Here is a 27,847-nt window from a genome sequence, read left to right as displayed (position 1 = left end):
TTTTCTCCAGCTTGATCTCTTTCCTGATTATAAACTTGAAATCTGCATTAACTCTTAGCGAACATTAAGGTAAGTGGAAGAGCCTAAAATTTTCCAAGGGCAATACCTTTTAGAATATAAACGTAAGGGGACACATTAGGCTTTATTTGTATTATAATATTATTTATACATGATTGGACTACTGCCTAGTGAAAGGCAAATTTCTATCAGACATAGATCATCTGGAAAAATAACTAGAGTAAGAATCCAAAATCTTATTTACTAGTCAGATAATACTGGGTATGTCAGGGTTTAAAGATTTTATATCTGCCGCTGTAAAACTGTTCTACCAATCTGTGACCTACCTTTAGTTTAAGTTAAATTATATGTAATAAAGTGCTCTGGAAATTGGAAAGGTTCCTGTTAACATAAAATATCATCATAATAGTTATTTGTATAATTTAAAAATTCAACAATTTTGGCCATTGTTGCTAAAATGCATATATGGAAAGTCAATATCTCAAAGGCAAACTTTTGTGCTAAATGTTTTCCTTGTAATGCAGTTGCTGTCATCGAGCACTGAATTTATCAGTTAACTTTCTCTCTTTTTAGGATATTCCTATCTTCAGTCAATCAACATGGATGCCATTGTGGACACCTCTGTATTTCTGGGAAAATTTCTGTATCTCTTTTTAGAAGCTTTTGCTTGCAAGATAATTCCCAAGAGAAAAAAGAATGTTGCTGGAGAGATAGTACTTATAACAGGAGCTGGAAGTGGACTGGGGCGGCAATTGGCCATACATTTTGCCAGGCTTGGAGCCATTTTAGTTCTGTGGGACATTAATGAAGAAGGCAACATGGAAACGTGTAGACTGGCCAAAGAAAAGGGAGCTGGGAAAGTTTTCGCCTACACGTGTGACTGTAGCAAAAGGCAAGACATCTACAGAGTCGCGGATCAGGTAAGCCGAGCAGGATTCTTTCCTTCTGTGCCTGAAAAAAATCTGTGTCCCTGCATCTGGAGTATGCACATTTATGAAAAGAGGAGGAGAGGAGGTTGTTGTGAACTTCCCCCGAGATCTATCTCTGTGTGTCTCCTGCTGAAGTCCGCATGCCAGAGACAGGCCTTTGTAACCTCTGTGAAAGGACTACAGCATGAAACAACGCAAGTGGGAATCTGATAAGGCTTCTTAGCCAGCATTGTCCAGCTGCCCTTCTGGGCAACTCATTTATCATCAGAAGTTCATAAAAACTGAGCTTAGTCCTGGCTCTGCTGCTCATTAGTTGTGCAATTTTCCCCAAGTTACTCCACTTCTCTCAGTTCCCCTTCCTTCATCTGTGAAATGAAAGGAGTGAGCCCAGTAATCTTCATCACAGTCAACTTTAACTTAACTTTCTATGTTTTACAATTCTAATGCATATTCATTGTCAACATGTACTGAGGATATAAAGAGTATGAAATAGAAGGTAGAAGAAATAAAATTAAAATACGCTAAGTGCATTTGCTTTTGTTTTTTTTATTTTGTTTGTTTGTTTGTTTGTTTGGAGACAGACCCTCAAGCTGTCGCCCTAGGTAGAGTGCCATGACATCACAGCTCACAGCAACCTCAAACTCTTGGGCTTAAGTGATTCTCTTGCCTCAGCCTCCCAAGTAGCTAAGACTACAGGTGTCCACCACAATACCTATCTATTTTTTGTTTGTAGTTGTCATTATTGTTTGGTGGGCCAGGGCTAGATTCGAACCCGCCAGCTCCGGTGTATGTGGCTGGCGCCCTAGTCACTTGAGCTACAAGCGCCGAGCCAGTGCATTTGCTCTTATGCTTAGCCTATTGATACCTGTTCTAACTCCACTCTAAATATTGATAAGCACTCTCAACAGCCAACATTTATTGCATAGTTACCATGTACTCTGACAACAATAGATAAGCTTTCAAGCAGTGCTCTAATCATGTTACCTTGAATAAAGTGTGGTGAGGGGAGATGAAGATCAAGAGAGAAAGAAACAGGATAGAGTCTTACAGTTTGTTAAGCTCACAGTCCCCTGGGGAGAACACAGCACAGCACTCACGACCACAGGGAAACACCGGGTCCATCGGGAGGCATAGGATTTGCGATTTATCATCCATCACCAGCTAGCGTTTCCACAAAAGGGGCGGACAAAGCAGGGAAAGCAGGTCTAGGACATGTTAATCTGAATTATTTGAAGTGGCTATCCCTGTTTGTCAGGCACCTGGCCATGGGGTGACTGGGGTATGCATATAATGGCCCAGAGTGTGAAAACCCAAAAAAAGAAGTGGTTGGACCCATGGACTTGATTGGCTTCTAAAGAAAGGGAAATGCCCAGCCTCTAGCCATGGTCAAGGGAGCACCAAAAAGAAAAACAAATTACAAGTAGTTCTCATCCTAAGAATTGTATATGCCTAATAACTCATTTAATCAATTCAACACCACCCTTTTAGGTGTATATCATTGTCATCATTTCTATTTACAAACAAGGAAACCGAGGAGCAGAGGGAATGTGCAATTTTTCCAAGATCATAGAACTAATGACCCAAGAACCCAGACAGCTTGGAGCCAGAGTCTTTTCTCCTGCATATGACACTATTATCTAAAAGGGTGCATGCAGTTTGCAGAAACCCCAAGGGTTTTTCCTTCCCTTTGGCAATCTAAGCTCCATATATAGCATTTGTTTATTGATGCAACAACATTAATTGAATCACTATTCTCTGTAACACTTGCCTTCTGAACCGTCCTCGTCACCCGTCCTTTTCTACTGCTTCCTTCTTTGGGGCCCTATAGGATTCGCTCTTTATAATCCATCACCAGCTAGTGTGAAAATGTGCATTATATAGACATCTGAGTATATTTTAGAACAGAGCAAGTGGAATCAAAATTAGTCTTCATTTCTCAAAAAAAAAAAGACACATGGCAGAAAAAGTACACAGGTGAATCTCTTGGTGTCAAGCTGAAGGAAGCCGTCTGTCTCCCTGTGTCAGCTTTATCAGTGTCGCCTTCAAAGGCAGAATTCGCAACAAACTGGTAAAAGAGATACACAGTCCTTCTAGTGTTTCTGCTGGGCAGGGCTTGTGCTGTATTGTGGATTACGCAAGCAGGCCAGGTGGACAGTGTGGAGGGGAGGGTGAAGGAAATGCTGAGGGGACTTGCAAGGCACAGTAGCAGCAGCACAGCTGTGGAAGGAGAAGGATCAGTCACAGATAGTAATTAAATTTGGTGTCACCCTGGGGCCAGAAGTGCGCTGCCTCCCAGAAGTCTGCAGGGGGCAGATCAGACGCATGGGTGTTTGGGATGTCTTCATGCTGAGCACCGGCCTGCCCTTAGGGAGCTGGGATGTACTCTCACCTTCCTGCTCATAGAAAAGGCAGGCAAATGCCACCGCAGAAATAACCAGCTGGCACCTGCCATACTGAGGGGACCTAACTGCCATCTGAAGAAGCCATTTTGAGACATATAGCCTGGTCTGGAGCTGGGCTGCCAATAGTGCTCCAGGAAAGGGTGTTGACACAGAAACAGGAGGTAAAGAGAATATACCACAACAGACTGAAGGGCACCTCCACACAAAGGTCAAGATGCTTTAAAAAAAAAAACTACCAATTTGAAATGCATTGTTTTAGAAATGCAATTCTTTATAAAGTTTCTACAACACTGCCAAATTTCTATATTACAAGATAAAAGTATCTAGTTTAAAGAAACTACCTGAAGAATATGAGAAAAAGAAATTGTGACTGCAGGAGATAAATATCCCAGTGTAATATTTCTATTGAGTTAATGGTTTCCTGCCTTCTAACCAGGTCAGAAAAGAAGTTGGCGATGTGACCATTCTCATTAACAACGCCGGCGTCGTAACAGGAGAGCTCTTGCTGGACACTCCAGATCACATGGTAGAGAGATCATTCCTCGTAAATGCCATATCTCATTTCTGGGTAAATTTTAATTTTTCCTTTTCTTTTATTGGGGGTTATGGAAATTTCATGTATTTACATAAACATCTGTTGGTGCATTTGTCTATAAGTAAACCATTTATTGCGGGGTTTCGGTTGATAGACCAGTGGGGTCTCATCTTTGCCAGGTTTCACCCTGCCACTGCCATCTGTATTTTTCCTGATTTTGCCCTATTCCATACTCTCAGAAAAATTCCTTTCTCTTTATCCTCTCTGGTTTTGTCTCAGACTTACGAGGCTGTTCAGAAGTAACAAACTGAGATTGTAATAGCAGTTTTACACAACAGATTTCATTTGTTCATGAGTGAAGGAATTCTATGTGTATGAGGTCAGACAAATGAGTTCATGAACTTATCCTAGAAAAAGTGCTCTGTACCTCACTGCTGAATACCTCTTTTCCTTTTGAAAAGGGAGGAAGTAACTCCTTGGTCAATGGAACTGGGGTGAACCTGTTTCTAATCACACCACAAATACAGAGACCATCCCTCATTCCTTCCTTTCCCACAACACCAGCATCCTTGGTCCTCCTGGCCTGACATGTCCAAGAGCACGTCTGGCCCTCGAGCCATGAGACCCTGGAACAAGCCATCCTCATTTCTTGTAGCACTCCTCATGGCCCTGCACCTTTAAATAGTGTCTTCTAACCTGCTGATCTTAAACAGACAAAACAAATCATCTCCCTCCCCTGCTCAAACATATTCAGAGGCTTCCAATTGCATTTAGAATAATACATAGTTCCCTGTTGGGGCCTGTAAGCCCAGGCAGGCTCAGGCAACTTCCTTCCCTAACTGTTTCCCATCTTTGATTTTCTCTACTTTTTGCTCACTTTTCACACTCAAGGATCCTGGTTAAACCCCATAGCACATCAGCTCTTTCTCATTTGAGGGTCTTTGCCCACGCTCTTCTCTCTCTGACAAGAATATTCTTTCTTCTGACTAACATAGTAGCTCCCTCTCATTCTCCAAGCTTCATCTTTGAACTTGAACCTTTTTATTGTGTGTGAGTTCTGTTGTTTGCCGTGAATCATTTGCATGGCTAACAATAAGAGGTAGTGATAAATATACCTAAGCCTTGTTGTTGTACACATGTTAGCACATCTAGAGAGAGATGATTCTGAGTAACGAATAAAACTAGGGGAACTAGAAGATCAATCTGCATTCATCTCTAGAATTCAAGGGATTTTTTAAAAAAATTTCTGTAGCTCCTATTTGTTCATCTATTCCAAGGCTAGGAGACCAATCCAAAAATTATATCTCCAATAGGTACTGCCTGCTGAACTTTTACTGAGAAATTTCCTTTTATCTTGAGTTGCTTTAAACCTGCCAAGGTTCCCAGCCTGCCAGGAGGTGACCTCCCTCACTACCTAGATAGTTGGAAGGGTACTTATGAGCCACAGAACAAGTATCAGTCCAGTTTCCTGGGGAGGCAGCTTACTAGGCATTGGTCCCACATATTAGGTTCAACCAGTGTTCCAAAAGAATGGGCTTGTCATACATGATTACATGAAAATTATCCTGAAATATGGCACACTTAGTGCTGTGTGGTTGCATTATGAAGTTCTTTGATTATATCCTGGCCAAAAGGGAGGCCTGGCTCTTACTGAACGTGTACAAATAGATACATCCCCATGAAAAATGAAAGAGATCAGTAACAGTCATTATAATAGAATCTTCCTGCTGCCCTAAGTAGATTAGTGGACAAAGGCAATTCATGCCTTTTGTGTTATCTATGAAATGGTTTGATTGTTTATGGGTGTATGGTGGTTTGAATAAGTTAAATTTTATTCCATATGTTTTTCTATGTTTAACCCATTGTGAAAATACTCATCTGAATTTCAAGCAATGGAAATATCATCCTTCCTTTGATGTCTTGATTTGTAATTCAAACTAAGACTCCCTGTAAGATTTTTTTCTCTGAATTCAGGGGGTATCAGTTGGATTAAGACGCCATTCAAAGAGTTTCATTCCAGTTTATACAAAGATAGCTTCTTGAAGAGAGGATTAGAAATAGATCAAGAAGAAAGAAAAAAGGCTTCCTCATGTTCATCAAAAAATAGACCCTTGACAACATTAAATTTCTCTCATCAACTTCATGATCCAGTCCTATATCATTAATTCTGTTCTGCTCCATCTTGGCCAGAATGTGCTTTCACATAGTCATCTGATTCAATCCTGGGCATGGCCTTCAAAGGGCCTCTTCACCACAACAATGTAAGGATGCCAGTCCCCTTAAGGCAATCCTTGGCATGGTCCAAGCCACACTGCGATTTTGACTAACATGTCTTCATAAGACATGACTTCTGACTTGTAGATCGGAAGCTTTCAGGCAAGAAGACAGAGCCCAGAAACTGTCTATTAATGACAAAACTGAATAGCTGTAGTTAATTCATTTCAACAACCAAAGATACCAAATTATAGAAAGTAGAAACTATTATTGAGGTACAAGATCTATTTTACAAGGAATTTGTTAATTATTACAATGAGAGCACTGACAAAGCCCAAGGCCTTTGCTATGTGTCCCAGACAGTGTACAGTCTCTGATGAATTATATCTGTATTATTAAATTCAGCCCGGAAAAGGTGAGTTTCTTTTTGGAGTTTTACAGTTTTCCTCAGATTTTCTCAGGACAGATCCTAAAATGGGGATCAGATAATTGGGAAAATGGAGCGCACCAAATATACCTCGATGTTTCCAGCATCCCCATTGCTGCCAATGGCCCTGTCATAAATTTCAGGCTAAAAGAGCAGATTCTGAGTACTTTGCCCACCTAGGAAGCGCCAGGTGAATGCAAAAACCACCTTTGCAGTTCTATTTTTCTAAAAAAAACTGAGTGACACCTTATGAGCTAGAGTGACAATAGTTTTGTTTTTGTTTTATATAATAACTATTAAGGGACTTTAGGTCTTGGAAATGTGACGATTTTTGATGATTTAACATTCAATAGGGTGACAAAAGTTGAGGCTCAAATGCTCAGAATGAGTATATTTTGACAGGATAAGAATCTTTGCTTTTGGGCAGACTTCTCAAAGGTGAAGAATAACCTTTCAATACCTCTTGTTTACAGCAGACTAACTACTCCAAGACTAATTTTAAGCTACCTGGCCCCTCATCTTTATCATATGTAATTTCTTTTACTCATTAACTTTAATATGCGCATACATATGGGTATGAGTTTAAACATGAAAAAAATACATACACTTACTTAACAATATTAACTTTAAAATATAAATAACTTTATTATATTAAAAGGTAAGGATATACTGTTCACAGATTTACTTTGATCATGAGTAATGTGCAAACCTAGATCTATAAGGAATTCTCCATTAATGTTCCAGGTTTTATAAATACTTTATAAAACTTAAAATACATTTTCAACAACTAATTTCTAGCTCAACACTTATTTATATTCCTTTTTTATTCCCTTTAATAATAATCTAGTGAGCACAAATGATGAGTTTCTATGATCAGTTCATCTCCTACACTGTCCATCGAAAGCCCTCCACTGATGAACAGAGCTACAAACTCAAGCAGACACCTGTCATTACCTAGTCATTTTCCCACTAGGAAGGAGAACTTTCTCAGTTGCAAACACAGGAAATAAGTAGCAAGTCCCAGCTTAAACGCAAATATACATAACAAATACATCTGCAAAAAGAACAAAACCTTATGGAGGAAACAAACACCACTGAACTCCTGAAAGTGGCTAGACCCCCACGAGCAGATAACCTCTCATCCGGTACCTGGAAAAGATGCTAACATAAAATTGCTAAACTCTTATTTTTGGGATAATCTTTTCTATTAGACAAAAAGACATAGCTATTCGTTTTGTACATGTTAACCTCAAATTTTATAAGATTGTGAACTATCTGGGGGTTTTTTGTTTGTTTTTAATTTCATCAGTGTCCAGCTATACCACAGACTACCATAGGTCATTACTTTCTCTCCCTTACTCTGGGGAGTCTCACTGCCCCAGCCCATGTGATTCTTCATAAAAGCAGCACTGACACATACCTTTTTTTTTTTTTTTTGTGGAGACAGAGTCTCACTTCATGGCCCTCGGTAGAGTGCCGTGGCCTCACACGGCTCACAGCAACCTCCAACTCCTGGGCTTAAGCGATTCTCTTGCCTCAGCCTCCCGAGTAGCTGGGACTACAGGCGCCCACCACAACGCCCGGCTATTTTTTGGTTGCAGTTTGGCCGGGGCCCACCACCCTCGGTATATGGGGCCGGCGCCTTACCGACACACATACCTTAAACTCCATCCTCAGCTTCACTTTCTTGAAAGTCTCATAAACCTACAGGTACTAATAGTTCTGCGCAGCTAAGCCTCCACACCTAGGCTTCCGGTCCCTAAACCTCACCAGTCTCCCAGGCAATCACCTGGGAAATGTCATCTGGTGCTGTAGCTGGCTCTTTCACACTTTTGTGCTGAAAGGTAATAACCAGCTCTTGAGATTTTAACTAGCCTACAGTCTTCCTGATTCAACAAGATTTTTCAGTTTTTAATTTTTGAAAGATCAAGATGTTGCAACCGTCAGATGCAAATACATGAATTACCACCACACTCAGACATTAAAATGTCAAAAGAGGCCAATTGTCTGCAACTAAGCAGAAACTCAGGTAGTTTAACAGTTCTAGAACAAGGTTAGTGAGTCACAAAAGATCTCAAAAGCAAAGATGACATTCTTTGATTGAGAGGCTGCTTTCTGCTCTACTGGGCCCCTATGGGTGAACACATCCTGACAATATCTCCAAAACTCTAAACACAAAATTCTGACAGTGTTAAAAGTGTAAATCTCATAAAAAATAGACGATGAGTATTGCCAAGTAATGATTGAACTGATTTATGGGAGAACCAGAGAAATGACACAAAATGATGATATGAGAAACTTACATTTATATACTCAGTGGGGAAAGATGCTGAAATGAAATTGCTAAACTCTTATTTCTGGGATAATCTTTCCTATTAGACAAAAAGACATAGTTATTAGTTTTGTACATGTTAACCTTAAATTTTACAAGATTGTGAAATATCTGGGCCCTAATAATTGCTAGTCAAACAAAGTTGCTTTGCCCAAGAGAATTAGATGACCCTCAGGCACTTATAAAATGCTATAGCATGCTAACTGTCATGCAATCATTTCTTTGCCTTACTTCCAAGGTTTGGGTAATTATTTGCAAACAGAGTTTAAGTAAAAGAGTCCAATATAAAGGGAAGAGAGAATGGAAAAGTTCTCTAAGAGAGACTAAGAATTACAGGGGTAAAGGAATTAGAACTTTCTCATGGCATGAATATATAAATTACTGAGGACTATACTGTAGAGCTCAGCATATTAGAAAAGTTAGGTTTTAAGATTTTTTAGCCAACCATAAATATAAAATGTTTATACAGTTTACTTCAAAAGAAAAAGAAATCAAATGATACCTCACAGATTAACATGTAATAAACTCTGATATCCGTGAGAACACTGACTCTATGGTCCCTACTTTTATAAATGAATAAAGAATTTAGCATATTATAACTCTTAAATAAGTATTTTTTAAATGAATTAGTAAATTTTCATCAAATATTTATTGAGCAAATAAAGTAATAAATGAATAAAATGTTGACACAGTATGTTTATACCTTCCAGACATATAAAGCCTTCCTTCCTGCCATGATTAAGGCTAACCATGGTCACCTGGTCTGCATTGCAAGCATAGCAGGACTAGTTGGTTTTAACAGACTATCAGGTGAGTACTTTTGTCACTATGTGCCTTTGTATCCTCCAATACACAAAACTCAAAAATTAGGACTCTTCCAAGATAGACAGAAGCTCTTCCTGCACCAAGGGGAAATCTCTAGAACATTTGGCTCTTTTTATAATACCAACATTCACTTCTATTTCCATAAGAAGAGATATCCTCATCTTTTTAAAAAACAAAAAGAAGAATGTGCCTATTGGTTCACTGTTTTTTGAGGCGATTAAAAGAAATCAAAATGATTTTCATTTTTTTGTTGCGTATAGAGTGTGGAGATCGCAAGTGTAATGTTTGGCCACATAAACAACTTTAGCAGTGAGAAAGGGGAGAGAGGTTCAATTTTTAAGATCATTTCAAGAATTAACTCGTCAAACTCTATTACTAATAGCTCCTCATTTTGTTTCAGATTATTCTGCAAGCAAATTTGCAGCCTTTGGCTTTGCTGAATCTCTCTTTTTTGAATTATGTGCGTTAAAGAAAACTGAAATTAAAACCACCATTATTTGCCCATCTTTAATCAACACTGGAATGTTTGAGGGCTGCAAAACCAAGTAAGTGAATTCTTAAAATAATCTTTGCTCCTATGGTAATTTTCCAATACTTTGTTCTTATAGTAATTTTCCAAAATATATGTCATCACTAAATTTTGAAATATAGACAGTAAAGTAAAGGAAATAACTTGAATGCCCAATTTAGCAAAAGAAAAACATGTCAGTATGTAGAAAATGTATTTGTTTTAAAGATAATATAGTTATGAAGTTTATGGCATGGTAAAAAACTAAACAGAAACATTAGAATATTAGAATATAACAGAAATTGGTCATGAGAATTTTTTTAAATATTTAGCATTGTGGTGTTGAAAATAGTTTTTTCCAAAAAAAAGGTATAAATAACTTTAAAAATAAAATATTTTACAAGAATATTTAAGATATGTGGGGAAATATTGCAAAGGGACATTTTTGTATACAAGTTAAATTTCACTGGAACAGTCTAAACTAGGATGCAAATAAAATGTGAGAGCTTTTACACAGGGAACAAACCATAGTGTATGTTCAAAAATGTTAACTAGATATGAGGACAGGTGTAGCCATTACAACTGTTAAAAAAGGGACTGATATGATCCAAATGATGTGAATTAGCTATATCTGAGGGAAAGACAGACAGTCAATGAAAGGGCTGGCTAAACGGCAATGAAACTGTATAGAGTCCACGGATGCCATAAAATTAAATAAACAGTTCCAAAACCAGTGGTGAAGATGTGGAAGAATGTAGAAATGAAAGCTCTCTCCCAAAGAGACATATATTAATCTGGTCAAAACTAGAAAAGACAATCATTTAAAATTGCAAGACATTGATCAAAGGAATGCAAAAAAAATTGAGATTCATCTATTCAACAGCATCTATGGAAATTTTACAATAAGAACACCAGAAGGCCATGGCATTGGGGCTGGGGACTACACCCTTGCTTTGTGGGATAGGCTTGGCAACCTATCCAAGTTCCCACCCCTCTCAGCTCCCTGGAGTTCTAGATATAGCTTTTCTGGGTAGTTTGGCAGCAGGTAAACATGGTCAAGTTCCATTTTCAACAGCTCCATATCATAAGACCTATGTTGAGGGAATAACCTCATACAAACAGTGCTTGTTCCTCCATCCCCAATTCCCACTAAATAAGGAAAGTCAAGAAAAGGGCTGTTTTGGTGAAGAGGACTATTCCTCCCCCATGAACCAGCTCTTTCTTCTGGGAGAACTGCTTGCTTGTAGGAGTAAGCTCACCTTCCTCAGATTCTTAAGAAACCGTTTGTGGTAGATTTACCAGGCAATTACTATCAACAGCCATTCTCCCAGGCTCTGGGCTGTGAAAGACCCATACAGGCTGATGACAGCAGTAGTTCCTGCCACCCTCCCTTACATCCTGATTGATAGGGATAATTTGGGTAGAGTAGCTGGTGAAGAGTGAGTTTTCTATCACATCTATCTCCTACTCCATAGCACAGAATTTCTACCAAGTGAAGATCAAAACAAGCCTCAAAGATTGACAACTCTTGTCTCAGTTCCTGGAGCTCAGGGGTTAGGGCACTGGGCACATACACTAAGCCCCCCTGGTTCAAACCTGGCCTGCTAAACAACAATGACAACTGCAACAACAAAAAAATGGCCAGGCATTGTGGCAGGTACCTGCAGTCCTAGCTACTTGGAGGCTGAGGCAAGAAATTAATATAAGCCCAGGAGTTTGAGGTTGCTGTGAAGTGTGACACCATAGCACTTTGCTGAGGGCAACATAGTGAGACTCTGTCTCAAAAAAAAAAAAAAAAATTACTGACAACTCTCTACCCTTGCCACAGGACCTAACTTCAATTGGATAAAACCATGAATCAAAATACAAAAATAACAACATACCCAGATTGGAAATTGTGGAGGGTAAGAGCTAACTGTGATATGAGTAGAAACAGACCGGCCAGAACCTTAACTAGGAGATTAAGTGAAATAGACGGTAAAAGATCACCTGGCTAAAACCATAGTAATTCCTGAGAATCAAAGAGATTATGTGCATGCTCAAGGCTGCATTCTCTGAGAAATAATATCAGAGTTATACACTGACAATAGAACAGGGAGATAGGCTTTACTGAAATAGTCCAACCAAATCAATAAATAAGTAAACAACCATAACAACAAGTCCCACAGGTAAGCATTATACAGAGTTCCTAAAATACATTATTTGTAGTTCCCAGAAATGCAACAAAAAAATAGCCAGGCGTTGTGGCAGGCGCCTGTAGTCCCAGCTGCTCAGAAGGCTGAGGCAGGAGAATCGCGGAAGCCCAAGAGCTGGAGGTTGCTGTGAGTCGTGTGACGTCATGGCACTCTACCAAGGGTGGTAAAGTGACACTCTGTCTCTACAAAAAAATAAATAAAAAATTCAAAATATGCAAAGAAATAGAAAATTACAACCCATTTACACAAAAAAAAATAGACAATAGAAATTACTTTCAAAGGGGTCCAGATGTTGAACTTAGCAAATAAACTTCAAAGAGCTATTAAATAGGTTCAAAGATCAAAAGAAATTCATGTTTTAAAAATTAAAAAAGGTATGATAACAATGTCTCATCAAATCTTAATAGATGGAAAATGTAAAGAAAAGAAAACATATAAATTTGGAAATAAGAAAAATAACTGAAAAGAACAATTCACTAGAACAGCTCAATAGTAGATTTGAATTGTATGAAGAAAGATTGAGTGAACTTGAAAATAAATAAATAGAGATTATGCAATCAGAAGAAAAGAGAACAAACAAAATGAAGAGAAACAAACTGCTTCAAAGAAATCTGGAACACCATTACATACATAAACATATACATGAGGAGAGTAACATAAAGAAAAAATATAGAGAAAGGAGCAGGAAAAAAATATTCCAAAAAACAATGGCTAGAAAATTCTTAAATTTGACTAAAAAAAAACCATTGATTTCCATATTCAAGAAACCCAGTAAACTCCAAGTAAGATAAACACAGAGAGTTGTACACAGGGAGTTTATAGTCAAAAGTTGAAAGACAAAAACAAAGAAATAATCTTGAAAGCAGCAAGAGAAAAAAAGTCTCATCACATGCAAAGGCACCCAAAATGTGATTAACAGCTAACTCCTCACCAGAAACAATAGAAGCCAAAGGCAGTGGGATGACATATTCAAAGTGCTAGGGGGAAAAAAAGCATTGGTAACCAAGAATCTTATATCAAGCAAAACTATCTCTCAAAAATGAAGGCAAATCAAAGTGGAGAATTTGTTGATTACACCCAAACTTATGAAAAATACTAAAGAAATTTCTTTACGGTGAAAGTGAGTGATGCCAGAGAATAATATGAATCCTAAAAAAACAGTGATAATAAATGTAGTAGCTAATTTTTTAAAAGGCAGAATAAATGCATGTTTCTTTCTTCTCTTAGTTTGTTATAAATGTAATTGTATAAACAATATATACATAATAACATTGTTGGTTCTACAACATAAAGAAACGTAATATTTTTTACAATAAAGGAACAAAGGTGCTGGGTGGAGATAAAGCTGTATTAGAGAAAATTATACCAGATAGTAATACAAACCTACAGGAAGAGGTAAAGAAAACCAGAAATGGGGAAGTTTGATATAGTAAACTTTATGAACATATACCTTGTCTCTTTTATTCTCTCAACTTCTTTAAAACATAAAGTCTATAAGGTAGTAACTACAAAAATACGTTATTTGGTTTATAACATACATAGACATAATATATATAACAATAATAGTGTAAAAATGGGAGAAGTAATACAATTATATAAGAGTAAGTTTTATACCTTATTAGAATTAAGAGAGTATAAATCTGAAGTTGATTCTGATCAGTTGAGGTTTTATACCCTAGAAAAAAACACTAACAAAATAACTTTTAAAATGTCATTTTAAAATTATTAAAGGCTGCCCCATGATCAAAAGGGCATAAAATGCTATAAAATAAGTAGTCCAAATAGACACCTATTGAACACTCTGCCCAACAACAGCAGAATGCCCATTCTTCAGAAGCACACATAGAACATTCTCTGGAATAAACTATATACTGGGCCATAAAACAACCATCAGTAAACTTGAAAGGAATAATCATACAAAATACGTCCTCCAACTAAAATGAAATGACATTATAAATTTAAAAAACAGAAAAAACTCTGACAAATTTATATATATGTGAAAATACAACATATCAGAATTTACGTGATCTAGCTAAAACAGTGCTTATCATAAAATTTATAGCTGTAAATGAATGCAATAAAAATGGTTTTATATAAATAACTAATCTCCCACCATAAAAACTATTTTTAAAAAAGACACATTAAGTCCAAAGCAAGCAGAAATAATAAAAATTATTGCAGAAATAAATGAAATAGAGAATAGAACACTTGAGAAAAATCAATGAAACCAAAAAATGGTTGTGTGAAAACATCAAAAAAATTAATCAAACTTTAGCTAGACCATCAAGACAGAAAAAAAAAAAGAGAGAAAGAAGACTCAAACTATTAAAATCAGTAATAAGAAAAAGGGCACATCACTACTGACGTTACAGAAAGAAAAAGGATCATAAAGAAATACTATTTTTAAAAACAGAATGCCAAACTAAAAAATAAAAAAATAAAAACTAGATAACTTAGATGAAATGGTCTAATTCCTTGAGAGATACAGACTTACAAAACTTATTCAAGAAGAGGAAAAAAAAAACTCCCTGGCTTGGGCAGCCCCAGAAGAACTACACAGGGTCACTCCCTACAAAGATCCAGCAACAATAGAGTGATCCCTCTGGGGTCTAATCTTGGACAGACACCTCCCCAACTCTGAGGACAGCCAGAGGCAACAGTGAAAAACAATCATGTGGCGAAATCAACAGAAAAGCTCTGGCAATATGAATAATCAGAGTAGATCAACTCCCCCAAGGATCAATGGGGCAGGCACAGCACAAGATCCCATGCACAAACAAATAGCTGAGGTGTCACAAATCGAATTTAGAATCTGGATAGCAAATAAGATCGAATCAGAATTCCAAGCAGTAACCCAATAGATATCTCAAGAATTCAATGAATTCAAAGACCAAATGACCAAAGATTTTGACACATTGAGAGAAGAAGTTGCAGCCCTCAAAGACCTGAGAAACACAGTAGAATCCCTCAGTAACAGAATGGAGCAAGCAGAAGAAAGGATTTCTGACATTGAAGACAAACCTTTCGAATGCTTCCAAACTCTCAAAGAGGAAAAGAAATGGAGGGCAAAAACAGATCACTCTCTCAGAGAGCTCTGGGATAATTTGAAGAAAACCAATATCCACCTTATAGGGATCCCTGAAAGCGACAAAGTGGCTTCACAAGACACAGGGTCTCTTCTCCAGACATGCCAAGAGATTCTGAAATTCAGATAGCAGACAGTTTCAGAACTCCAGCACGACTCAACCCAAATAAGACATCCCCCAGACACATCATAATCAATTTCACTAAAGTTAATATGAAGGAGAAAATTCTGAAAGCAGCCAGACGAAACAAAACCATCACCTACAAGGGGAAGAATATTAGAATAACTACAGATCTCTCTGCTGAAACCTTTCAAGCTAGAAGAGGATGGTCATTGACTTTTAATCTCCTAAAACAAAATAACTTTCAACCCAGGATCCTGTACCCAGCTAAACGGAGTTTCATTTATGACGGAGAAATTAAATACTTCAATGACATTCACATGTTGAAGACATTTGCCATAACTAAACCATCTCTCCAGGATATCCTCAGACCTACCCTGCAGCGTAATCCTCTACCACAAAAGTAAACCCGCCCAGAAAATTTTGATCAAATTCCAACTTCCACAGTCGCAAAAGGATTAAAAATGTCCACCAGACTCTCAAAAGGCTTATCAATATTCTCAATTAATGCAAATGGTTTAAATTGTCCTCTAAAGAGGCACAGTTTGGCTGACTGGATACAGAAACTCAAGCCAGATATCTGCTCCATACAAGAATCGCATCTTACATTAAAAGACAAATATAGACTCAAGGTGAAGGGATGGTCATCTATACTCCAGGCAAATGAAAAGCAGAAAAAAGCAGGGGTTGCAATCCTATTCGGAGAGGCAATAGGCTTCAAACCAACCAAAATAAGGAAGGATAAGGATGGACACTTCATATTTGTTAAAGGTAATACTCAATATGATGAGATTTCAATTATTAATATTTATGAGACCAACCAATATGCACATCAATTTATAAGAGAAACTGTAACAGACATGAGCAACTTGATTTCCTCCAGTTCCACAGTAGTTGGAGATTTTAACACCCCTTTAGCAGTGCTGGATAGATCCTCCAAAAAGAAGCTAAGCAAAGAAATTTTAGATTTAAACTTGACCATTTAACATCTGGACTTAACAGACATCTACAGAACATTTCATCCCAACCAAACTGAATACACATTCTTCTCATCAGCCCATGGAACATACTCCAAAATTGACCATATCCTAGGCCACAAATCTAACCTCAGCAAATTTAAAAAAACAGAAATTATTCCTTGCATCTTCTCAGACCATCATGGAATAAAAGTTGAACTCAATAATAGGAACCTGCATACCCATACAAAAACATGGAAGCTAAACAACCTTATGCTGAAGGATAGATGGGTTATAGACGAGATTAAGAAGGAAATCAACAAATTTTTGGAACAAAACAACAATCAAGACAAGAATTATCAGAACTTCTGGGATACTGCAAAGGCAGTCCTAAGAGGGAAATTTATAGCACTGCAAGCCTTCCTGAAGAATGGAGAGAGAGGAAGTTAATAACTTAATGGGACATCTCAAGCAACTGGAGAAGGAAGAACATTCCAACCCCAAACCCAGCAGGAGAAAAGAAATAACCAAAATCAGAGCAGAATTAAATGAAATTGAAAACAAAATAATTATACAACAGATCAATAAATCCAAAAGTTGTTTTTTTGAAAAGATCAATAAAATAGATAAACCTTTGGCCAACCTAAGCAGGAAAAAAAAAAAAAGTAAAATCTCTAATTTTATCAATCAGAAATGGTAACAATGAAATAACAACAGACTCCTCAGAAATCAAAAACATCCTTAATGAATACTACAAGAAACTCTACTCTCAGAAATATGAAAATCTGAAAGAAATCGACCAATACCTGGAAGTACGCCACCTACCAAGACTTAGCCAGAACAAAGTGGAAATATTGAATAGGCCTATATCAAGTTCTGAAATAGCATTAACTATACAAAATCTCCCTAAAAAGGGCAGTGCCTGTGGCTCAAAGGGGTAGGGCACTGGCCCCATATGCCGGAGGTGGTGGGTTCAAACCCAGCCCGCACCAAGGAAAAAAAAAAAAAATCTCCCTAAAATGAAAAGCCCAGGACCAGATGGCTTTACGTCAGAATTCTACCAAACCTTTAAAGAAGAACTAGTACCTATATTACTAAACCTCTTCCAAAATATAGAAAAAGAAGGAATATTACCGAACACATTCTACGAAGCAAACATCACCTTGATCCCCAAACCAGGGAAGGACCCAACAAGAAAAGAAAATGATAGACCAATATCACTAATGAATTCACTAATGAACATCACCTTGATGCCCAAACCAGGGAAAGACCCAACAAGAAAAAATTATAGACAAATATCACTAATGGATGCTAAGATACTCAATAAGATTCTAACAAACAGAATCCAACAACACATCAAAAAAATTATACACCATGACCAAGTGGGATTTATCCCAGGGTCTCAAGGCTGGTTCAATATACATAAATCTATAAATGTAATTCAGCACATAAACAAACTAAAAAATAAGGACCATATGATTCTTTCAATTGATGCAGAAAAACCTTTTGATAATATCCAGCATCCATGATCAGAACACTTAAGAAAATTGGTATAGAAGGGACATTTCTTAAACTAATAGAGGCCATCTACAGCAAACCCACAGCCAATATCATATTGAATAGAGTTAAATTGAAATCATTTCCACTTAGATCAGGATCCAGGCAAGGTTGCCCATTGTCTCCATTGCTCTTTAACATTGTAATGGAAGTTTTAGCCATTGCAATTAGGGAAGAAAAAGCGATCAAGGGTATCCACATAGGGTCAGAAGAGATCAAACTTTCACTCTTCGCAGATGATATGATCGTGTATCTGCAAAACACTAGGGATTCTACTACAAAACTTTTAGAAGTGATCAAGGAATACAGCAATGTCTCAGGCTACAAAATCAACACCCATAAATCTGTAGCCTTTATATATACCAACAATAACCAAGCTGAACAAACAGTCAAGGACTCTATTCCTTTCACAGTAGTGCCAAAGAAGATGAAATATTTGGGAGCATACCTAACAAAGGACATGAAAGATCTCTACAAAGAGAACTATGAAACTTTAAGAAAAGAAATAACTGAAGATGTTAACAAATGGAAAAACATACCATGTTCATGGCTGGGAAGAATCAACATTGTTAAAATGTCTATACTATCCAAAGCAATATATAATTCCTATTAAAGCTCCATTGTCATATTTTAAAGATCTTGAAAAAATAATACTTCGTTTTATATGGAACCAGAAAAAACCTTGAATAGCCAAAACATTACTCAGCAATAAAAACAAAGCAGGAAGAGTCACACTACCAGACCTGAGACCATACTATAAATCGATAGTGTTCAAAACAGCATGGTACTGGCTCAAAAACAGAAGTAGATGTCTGGAACAGAATAGAGAAGCAAGAGATGAACCCAGCTACTTACCGTTATTCAATCTTTGACAAGCCAATTAAAAACATTCAGTGGGGGAAAGATTCCCTATTTAACAAATGGTGCTGGGTGAACTGGCTGGCAACCTGTAGAAGATTGAAACTGGACCCACACCTTTCACCATTAACTGAGACTCTCATTGGATAAAAGATTTAAACTTAAGACATGAAACTATAAAAATACTTGAAGAAAGTGCAGGGAAAACTCTAGAAGGAATCGGCCTGTGTGAATATTTTATGAGGAGGACTCCCCAGGCAATTAAAGCAGTATCAAAAATAGACTATTGGGACCTAATCAAACTAAAAAGCTTCTGCACAGCCAAGAACATAGTAAGTAAAGCAAGCAGACAGCCCTCAGAATGGGAGAAAATATTTGCAGGTTATACCTCCGATAAAGGTCTAATAACCAGAATCCACAGAAAACTCAAACATACTAGCAAGAAAAGAACAAATGATCCCATCTCCGGGTGGGCAAGGGACTTGAAGAGAAACTTCTCTAAAGAAGACAGACGCACGATCTACAAACACATGAAAAAAAGCTCATCATCCTTAATCATCAGAGAATTGCAAATCAAAACTACTTTGAGATATTACCTAACCCCAGTAAGAGTAGCCCACATAACAAAATCCTAAAACCAAAGATGTTGGCATGGATGTGGAGGAAAGGGCACACTTCTACACTGCTGGTGGGAATGCACACTAATACGTTCCTTCTGTAAGGATGTTTGGAGAATACTTAGAGACCTAAAAATAGACCTGCCATTTGATCCTATAATTCCTTTACTAGGTTTATACCTAGAAGACCAAAAATCACAATATTACAAAGACATCTGTACCAGAATGTTTATTGCAGCCCAATTCATAATTGCTAAGTCATGGAAGAAGCCCAAGTGCCCATTGACACACGAATGGACTAGCAAACTGTGGTACATGTATACCATGGAATATTATGCAGCCTTAAAGAAAGATGGAGACTTTACCTCTTTCATGTTTACATGGATGGAGCTGGAACATATTCTTCTTAGCAAAATATCTCAGGAATGGAAGAAAAAGTATCCAATGTACTCAGCCCTACTATGAAGCTAAATTGTGGCTTTCACATGAAGGCTATAGCCCAACTATGGCACAAGACTATGGGGAAGAGGTCAAGGAAGGGGAAGGGAGGGGCGAGGTTAGGGTGGAAGGAGGGTGATGGGTGAGGCTACACCTACAATGCTTCTTGGAAAGGCCTAAGTAAAGGCACAATACAAATGTCTACATACAATAACCAGGAAAATACCATGATTGCTACGTTGAACAGTTTGATGGGAATGTTTCAGATTGTATATTAAACCAGCACATTGTACCCCTTGATTGCACTAATGTACACAACTATGATTTAACAATAACAAAAATAAATATATATTTAAAAAAAAAAAAAAGAAGAGGAAAAAATCTGAAAAAACTTAAAACGAAGATATTACATTAGTAATCTAAAAATATTCCCACAAAGAAAAGCCCAGATCCAGATAGCTTCAGGGGGAATTCTATCAAACATCTGAAAAAAGAACTAATACCAATATTTTCAAAACTCTTTCTAAAAATAGAAGAGAACTAAACTTAAAACTTATTCTATGAGGGTAGTATTACATTAATGTCAGAACTAGACAAAGATAGCACAAGAAAATAAAGACCAATGAACAGAAACACAAAAATCTCCAATAAAAACAAACTAGCAAACCAAATCCAGCACCACAATTAAGGGAACAAATGGGATTTATCCTGGGCATGCAAAGTTGGATAAATATTTTTTTAATTTAATATAATACATTGTATCAGTAGAATAAAGGATAAAAGTTGCATAAACATTGCAATGCACACAAAAGAAGCATTTGGCAGAATCGAAAAAAAATAAGCTAAAGAAACTGGAAACATAAAGGAACATCTACAATCTGATAAGCACAGATTTTCTACCATCTGTGAAAAATGCAAAATTAACATCATAATTAGTGGTAAAAGATGAAATGTTTGGTCCCTTATGATTAAGAACAAAGCATCACTACTCATCTTCACCACTCTGATTCAACTCCTGTTCAATAGAACATTTAGGGAACATATGAAATGAAAGCTATTCAGATTGGAAAGAAAAAAGTAAAACTGTCTTTATTCTCAGATGGACATGATCTTTTGTATAGAAAATACTGGGGAATACAAACACACACAAACACACACAGACACAACTATTATCAACTATATGGATCTTTGAAATGCATTCAGCAATGTCCCAAGATCAATATACAAAATAAATATACAAAAAATTATATATTTTATACATTGTAATGAACAATCCAAAAATAAAATTAATAAAACAGATCCATTTATAATAGCATCAAAAATAATAAAATAGGCTAGGCACCCGTGGCTCAAGCAGCTAAGGTACCAGCCACATACACCTGATCTGGCGGGTTTGAATCCAGTCTGGGCCGGCCAAATAACAATGACGGCTGCAACCAAAAAATAGCTGGGCATTGTGGTGGATGCCTTTAGTCTCAGCTACTTGGGAGGCAGAGGCAGGAGAATCGCTTGAGTCCAGGAGTTAGAGATTGCTGTGAGCTATGATGCCATGGCACTCTACCTGAGGGTGACAGCTTGAGGCTCTGTCTCAAATAATAATAATGATAATGATAATAAAATACTTAAAAATAAACTTAGCAAAAAAGTACAAAGCTCTACTATGAAAACTGCAAAACATCTTTGAAAGAGATTAAAGGAAACTTACATAAATGGAAAAACATCCATGTCCATAGATTAGAAGATTTAATATTGTTAAGATGCCAGTATTCCTCAAATTGATCTACAAATTAATACAATATCATCAGAATTCTAGACCTCTTTTATTTTTCAGAATTTGACAAGTATATCCTAAAATTCATATGAAAATGCAAAGGATCCATAAAGCCACAGTCATCTTGAAAAGGAAGAAGAAAGTTGGACCAAATGACATTTTCTTATTTTATTTCAAAACTTACAGCAGTCTCTCACCATATGCAATAGTCAAATAAAAATGGATTGAAGAACTGAATCTAAGACCTGATAATGTAAAACTGCTAGAAGAAAACTTTGAGGAAACATTCCCAGACATTGGTCTGCACAAAGATTTTTTGTATAATATGACAGAAGCACAGACAACCAAAGCAAAACTAGACGATTTAAATTATATCAAACTAAAAAGCTTTTACATAGCAAAAATAAAATTAAAAAATCAATAAAGTGAATAGAAAACTCAAGAAAATGGGAGAAAATATTTGCAAACTATCCAACAAGGGAATAATAACTATAACATACCCGGAGCTCAACTTAATAACAACAAATAAAAAAAGCAAACTGATTTAAAACTGGGCAAAAGATATGAAAACTTAATACGAAGCTACACTAGTTAAGACAGTGTGGTACTAATATGAAGCTAGACATATATAGAGCAACCAAATAGAACTGATAGTCCAGAAATAAACTCTTACATTTATGCTCAATTGATTTTCAATGCAGGTGCCAAGATTATTCAAAAGGAAAATAATACTCTTTTCAATTAATGGTGCTGAGACAACTGGACAGCCATACACAAAAGAATGAAATTGGACTCCAACTCCCACATTATATACAAAAATTTAACTCAAAATAAATTTAAAAATTAAATATAAGAAATAAAACCACAAAAATTACTTTTAAATGGTGCAAATTGCCGTGACCTTAGATTAGGCGATGGTTATTAGTGATGATGTTGAAATGGAAGCAACAACAAATGCAGAAATATGAATTGGGTTCTTCAGAATTGACAACTGTGCTTCAAAGAACATCAAGAAAATGAAAACACAGCTCAAAGAATGAGAGAAAAATTTTGCAAATCTTAGACATATAGCTAACAAAAGATTTGTATCCAGAATATTAAAGAATTCTTAACTTTATAATAAAAAGAAAAATAACGCAATTTTTAAAACTGGCAGAAGACGTGAATAGACATTTCTGCAAAGAAAATTTATAAGTGGTCATTGTGCACATTAACAGATGCTCAACATCATTAGTCATTGGGAAAACGCAAATCAAAGCTACTATGAGAAACTGCTTCACACTCACTTAGGATGGCTGTACTCAAATAGACAGACAGTGCCCAGTGTTCATGAGAATGTGGAGAAATTGAAATTCTCAAATATTGCTGATTATAAAATGGTCAGCCACTTTGGAAAACAGTTTGACGGTTTCTCATAAAAGTAAATATAAAGTTACCATATTTATGTTCTTAGGTATATATCTGAAAAGAAATGAAAACAAAAACTTGTGCACAAATGTTCAGAGCAGTATTATTCAATTTATACAAACTTTGGTCATAGCTCAAATGTCTATCAAGTAACGAATAAACAAAACGTGGTATATTCATAAATTAAATATCATATAGCCATTGAAGAGAATGACATTCTGTTACATACTACCACAATGATGTACCTTGAAAAACATTATTTTAAGTGACAGAAGCCAGATGCAAAAGGCCACATAGAGAAAGTGCCAAAAACTGTATACAATTTTAAGAAAGGAAAAAAGTGTAAATTAAATTTGTAATGCTCGAGTCATGTTTGATTCTCAATGTGACTTGTAGTCATCAATTGTTATCAGTATATATTGAGTACTGCAATTTTAATCCAGTTTTTTCCATTCTTAAAATGTGTTGACATTTTTTGGCATCTTCTGTATTTTCTGTTTCTATTTACATGAAATGTCCAGAATAGACAAATCTACAACCTATGGAGACATAAAGTAGATTATATGTTGCCAGGAACTAGAGAAAAGGCCAAGTGGAAGTGACTGTTAATAGGTATGAAGTTTTGGCGGGGATGAAAGTGTTCTAGAATTAGATGGTGATTAAGAATTTTATGAAAGTACTAAAAATCATCAAATTGAATATTTTGAAATTAGAGTGAATTTTACGGTATATTAATTATATCTCAATAAAGCTGTTATAAAAAGAACTCAATGAGTAATTCTTCACATCAGCTAGAATGGCTATAACCAAAAAGACAGGTGGTAACAAGCATTGTTGAGGATATGGAGAAATCGGAACCCTCATATATCACTAGTGCTATTGTAATTTGCTACAACTGTTTTGAAAATTAGTTTGACAGTTCTTCAAAGTGCTAAATATAGAGTTATCACATAGTTCATCAATTCCACTCTTAGGTACATACCCAAAGGAAATGAAAACACACGTCCTCAGAAAAACTTGACACAAATGTTCATATAGCATTATTTATAACAGCTAAAAAGCAAAAATAGCTTAAATATCCATCGACTGATTAATTAAACTGAAATGTGACATATCCCCACGATAGAATACATGTGATGCAAGAATTAAAGCAAAATCAATAAAAGCATTTGGCAGGAAGTAATTGACTAAATGGAATTTATAACAAAAAATATTGTGTATTTTAGTAGTAATAGTAAATCATGTACCATACCTGCTTTATATCAGTAATAGCTGTAACAAACTTCAGTGTATATATGTCCTATGTATAGACAATGTAGTAAATGATTAGATATATATTTTTTAAATTCTTGTCTTTTTGGTTTCTAACAATATTATTAAAATAACAGTATTGTAATTGATAATTGAATTGATAATAATGCATGACAAAGTACAATCAAAGCTAGACTGTCAAGGTCACAGAAGGAGTGTGAGAAGCCAATCTCAAACTACTAGGCTCAAGTGATCCTCTTGCCTCAGCATCCTGAGTAGCTGGGACTACAGGAGCATACTATACACAACACCTGGCTAGTTTTTCTATTTTCAGTAGAGACCAGGTCTCATTCTTGCTCAGGCAGGTTTTGAACTCCTGAGTCAAATAATCCACCCTCCCCAGCCTCCCAGAGGGCTGGGATTCCAGGTATGAGCCACCATGCCCCACCAGTTTGGCTTCTTAATGTATACAATTATTTTATATTTGAGAGGAAGATAGAGTAAAGAAAGATACAAAAAAATAAAAAATAAAAAATCGATATGTCCAGACCATCACATGGCAGAAAATCAGTAAAAGCAGGAAGCTTACTCTAGGAAATTAAATATATTAGCTTGGTCCCAATATTGGTCATGAGAGAAGACATAAGGTAATTTCTAAGATTTACATTTCATTTGACTGTTTACAGCTATGTATTATAATTCTCTATCTGAAATTTATTAATCAATGCTCATGATGACAATAAAAATTACCATTCTGATGATCTCACTTTTTGTTCTTGTTATTACAGGTGTTCTTTTCTGTTACCATTACTGGAGCAGAAGTATGTGGCAAAAAGAATTTTAAATGCTATTTTAGAAGAACAACTTTATGTACTGATACCCAAATTTTTATATATCGCACTGATCCTTAAACAGTAAGTTAATAATGGCCTTTGTATGATCTTAGTTATCTGTGAACAAATCGCCCAGTCATTATTTCCTCTTTTGCCTATAAAGGAAGTTCGTGGGTTTTTTTCGATGATGAGAGAAAGAACCTCAATAATACAAGGAGAATTTATCATACTCCTACTAGCTGTGTCTTGGTTAATTCAGACATTGACAAAATTCAGCAACTATTTGGACCTTGCAGAGCACATATCCTTTCAACACAGAAACAAATAGCACTCAGATTGTTTGCAGTCTTTTGTTTGTTTTTTATGTTTTTGGTTTTGGTAAACTATGATATTTATTTGTTTATTTTTATGTTGGGGATTCATTGAGGGTACAAAGACCCAGGTTACACTGATAGCATTTGTTAGGTAAAGTCCTTCTTATAATTGTGTCCCGCCCCCAAAAGGTGTGTCACTCACTGTGACCTCCCACCGACCTTCCTCCTTTCTTCTTTCTGCTCTCCCCTTCCCCCACTGTGTATTAGGTCATTAATTGTCCTCATACCATAATTGAGTACATAGGATTGTTGCTTCTCCATTCTTGCGATGCTTTACTAAGAATAATGTGTTCCACCTCTGTCCAGGTTAGTACAAAAGACGTAAAGTCTCCATCTTTTTAATGGCTGAATAGTATTCCATGGTGTACATATGCCACAGCTTGTTAATCCATTCCTAGGTTGGTGGGCATTTAGGCTGTTTCCACATTTTGGCTTTTGTAAATTGAGCTGATATTTAGTTCAGCTATTTTGAAAATAAGAGACAGAAAACCCAAGTGTGTTGCCAGAAAAATATTAAGAGTATTTGGCAAATTCTTCATTTTATTTAAAGAAAGAGCTTCTATAACTTCATACAAGGTCTTGCTATGAGCTCCACGTATTTTTAAGTGGATTCTTCCCAGGCCCATTTCTAATAGGGGTTGCCTATGATGTGCCAACTACTGCTGTATCAGCTTTATATAAATCTGTATCACATTTAGGGAATCTAAGGATTAAAGAGAATAAGTCATTTGTTCAGGATTAAACAGATAATACTGTGGTCCCTAACCCCCACGCTGCACTGGCATCAGTCCGTGGCCTGTTAGGAACCAGACCACACAAAAGAAGGTGAGTGGCAGGTGAGCCAGTACAGACACAGTAAATGTAACAAAACTATCACCCCACCGCCCACCCCACCCCACCCCACCCACAGAAAAATTGTCTTCCATGAAACTAGTCTTTGGTGCCAAAAAGGTCAGGGACCCCTGGGCTAATACACATTGAAACAATGTTTCACACCAAAGTTCCCTTAAACTCTTACCATCTTCCTCTGCTGTAAGTACTAGCAAAGCAGAAACCACAAGCAGAGATTCACTATTATAAAATTATGGTTATTGATAAAAAGAATACTTTATTTATATCTACTCAACATGTTTTCTATTTATCATGACCTGCCCTGGTTGTTTAGGTCAAAGTCTCTCATTGTACCATCTTGGCACACCTGTCCCTACCTTTTCCAACACTCACCATACCAGCGTTTGCCTGCAAGGCTGCATGTTCCCTGAGGATGGAACACCTTGTCCAAATTGTTTCCTGTTCCATGTCCATGGCCCAAGACAGTACCTAACATTTAATAAGATGCAGTAAATATTTGACAAGTTGAGTTGAGAAGAACTGAGCTAATCTAAACAGAATTGAGCTGAAGATAGCCTCAAAGAACTGAAGCAATGGTTCTTAACCTAGGGTACGCATTGGAATCATCTGGGGAACTTTTAAAACAACTGGTTCCTTGCCCCTACTTCCCAGATACTCTGCTTTAATTAGTCTGGTTTTCTTTTTAGTTTTTGCTACCATTTGTTAGTCTATTTAGTAAAGATATACATAATCTTTCCACGGAACTCAGTGAGTGTGATATATAGATAAATTATGGCCCGGCCATTGGGACTTTTCAGAGCCCCAGGAGTAATCCCAACGTACAGCTCAGGGTTGAGAGCATTGAAGATGTTGATGGCACTCAAGTATGACCTGAGTTCAGCCCTCCCATAAAGTGATGTTTTGAACTTTGTGTAACTTGCACTTAATCTTTGCAAAGTAGTCTCTTACTCCTCTTCAAGATCATAATTTCTTTCTCTGATTTCCTCAAGAATAATATCTCCAAAAATGATGATTGCCCTTTCTGAGTACCTTGGAGTGGACACGTGCATGGCTTCTTTTGAAGGGAGAAAGAAAGAAAATGAACTTCAGACTGAAAGAGAAAACACCAATAACTGAAGCCTAAATGTGGTGATCAAATAAAAAGTAGTAAAAGGATAAACTATTTAGAATTCTTTCTAATACCAAGGATTACTGAAGCTTTCAAAAGTACTGACTTTAACGGGGCAATAGAAATGTTGTAAAACTCAAAAAAAAAAATAAATAAAAAAAAAATAAAAGTTAAAAAAAAAAAAAAGTACTGACTTTATTCCAAGGACACAGTTTACACACCAATTATTTTTCT

The 27,847-nt window shown here is 36.5% G+C and overlaps 1 protein-coding gene and 1 long non-coding RNA gene across 2 annotated transcripts in view; one reads left to right on the top strand and one right to left on the bottom strand.

Annotated features, from left to right (window-relative positions):
- LOC128563798 (uncharacterized) overlaps positions 1-27,847 on the bottom strand; it is a 106,905-nt gene that overhangs the window by 60,655 nt on the left and 18,403 nt on the right. The window lies entirely within an intron of this gene.
- On the top strand, positions 27-27,651 carry LOC128563795 (short-chain dehydrogenase/reductase family 16C member 6-like). Its single transcript, XM_053559265.1, has 7 exons — positions 27-69; positions 592-938; positions 3,786-3,917; positions 9,568-9,667; positions 10,083-10,227; positions 25,235-25,360; positions 27,495-27,651. The coding sequence occupies exons 2-7, from the start codon at positions 618-620 to the stop codon at positions 27,619-27,621; spliced, it is 951 nt and encodes a 316-aa protein (XP_053415240.1). The 5' UTR covers positions 27-69; positions 592-617; the 3' UTR covers positions 27,622-27,651.

The sequence above is a fragment of the Nycticebus coucang genome, chromosome 13, assembly GCF_027406575.1.
Source record: "Nycticebus coucang isolate mNycCou1 chromosome 13, mNycCou1.pri, whole genome shotgun sequence".
Classification (NCBI taxonomy): Eukaryota; Metazoa; Chordata; class Mammalia; order Primates; family Lorisidae; genus Nycticebus; species Nycticebus coucang.
This window is presented reverse-complemented; position numbering and strand designations above follow the sequence as displayed.